The 1,110-nt window shown below is 41.1% G+C and overlaps 1 protein-coding gene across 1 annotated transcript in view; it reads right to left on the bottom strand.

Annotated features, from left to right (window-relative positions):
- Nucleotides 1-346: 346 nt before the first annotated feature.
- The window catches only part of asic4a (acid-sensing (proton-gated) ion channel family member 4a), a 139,481-nt gene continuing 138,717 nt past the window's right edge, over nucleotides 347-1,110 (bottom strand). The window contains exon 8 of the mRNA XM_017309301.1: nucleotides 347-1,043. Coding sequence (XP_017164790.1) covers nucleotides 870-1,043 — 174 coding nt within the window. The 3' untranslated portion in view covers nucleotides 347-869. The remainder of the gene's footprint in view (nucleotides 1,044-1,110) is intronic.

A 1,110-nucleotide genomic window follows, 5' to 3' on the forward strand; every position in this document is an offset into this window, starting at 1 on the left:
GTAATGTTCGGCAGTCAGCGGACAGTATTTGCTACAATCGTGATTTTCATATAAAAAAAACTCCTCTAAAATGTATAAATAATTAAAAGTGATATTACATAAGTTATATAGTAACTAAATATAAACAACAACCATTAAAACAAACCTTGTAGGACTTTGTGGTTTATGTACAGGTACACTGCTACTCTAACACCTTCATCACAAACCRGACAGGATGCTTCATGTGGAAAGATGCTGCTAGCTCCTTTCTCAGCCTAAATAAATCCACTCRCACTTCGGATGGTTCAACACCAACAAGGTTTGCTTACTGTTATCTTGTATACAATACAGAACAGACAGATAATAGTACTTTGTTAAATAATTACATAATTTATCAAGTGTAATGATTTGATACAGCTTCATGAAGTCAGAGTAGATTCAGGAACACAGACGTAGTAATATTATTAACAATTAAAAATAGATGCCAACAGAATAAATAAATCCTTTTTAAAGTGCATTTATCCTCTTATCCCTTGTAGTGATCATGTACCAAAGAGTTGGTCGTTGTAGCCTCCGAGAAGTCAAGGCGGCGCTGAGTTAGGTTTGGTTCCCATTCAGATCAAAACGAGAAAAACAGACAAAGAAGAAGAAGAAGAAGAAGAAGAAGAAGAAGCCGTGTCTGAGTTGTGCCTAAACTGTACATACAAGTGGTTTGTTAGCAGCACAAGTTCAGTGTTTTTGACTTTGGCCGTAGCTTTTCACTGGTGAGAGCAAAGAAACAAACGGAGATGCAGAGGAGGAGGAGGAGGAAGAGGGGGGGATCTGTTTTTGTCTCAACACAGATAGTTCCTGTCTTGTTTTGTCACCAGGACTGGAAACAAACGCTGGCTTTAGCAAGCGAAGTCCTCAAATACGCCGTGGTGTCCCGGGCGATGTTGGTGGGGCGCAGGGAGAGGRTGAGAAAGAGGGTGCGGGTGAGGATGAGGATGAGGGACGTGGTGGTTCGGGAGAATCGTGTTGGCGTACGCCCCCTCTGGGTGACTCCGTGTCGTGTCATTGGGCTCCTGTTGGAGGCAGACAAAACAAAGTCAAGACCAGGATCAAATATTGAATAAAAACAAATAAATCAGT

Source organism: Poecilia reticulata, linkage group LG2, assembly GCF_000633615.1.
Source record: "Poecilia reticulata strain Guanapo linkage group LG2, Guppy_female_1.0+MT, whole genome shotgun sequence".
NCBI classification, from domain to species: domain Eukaryota; kingdom Metazoa; phylum Chordata; class Actinopteri; order Cyprinodontiformes; family Poeciliidae; genus Poecilia; species Poecilia reticulata.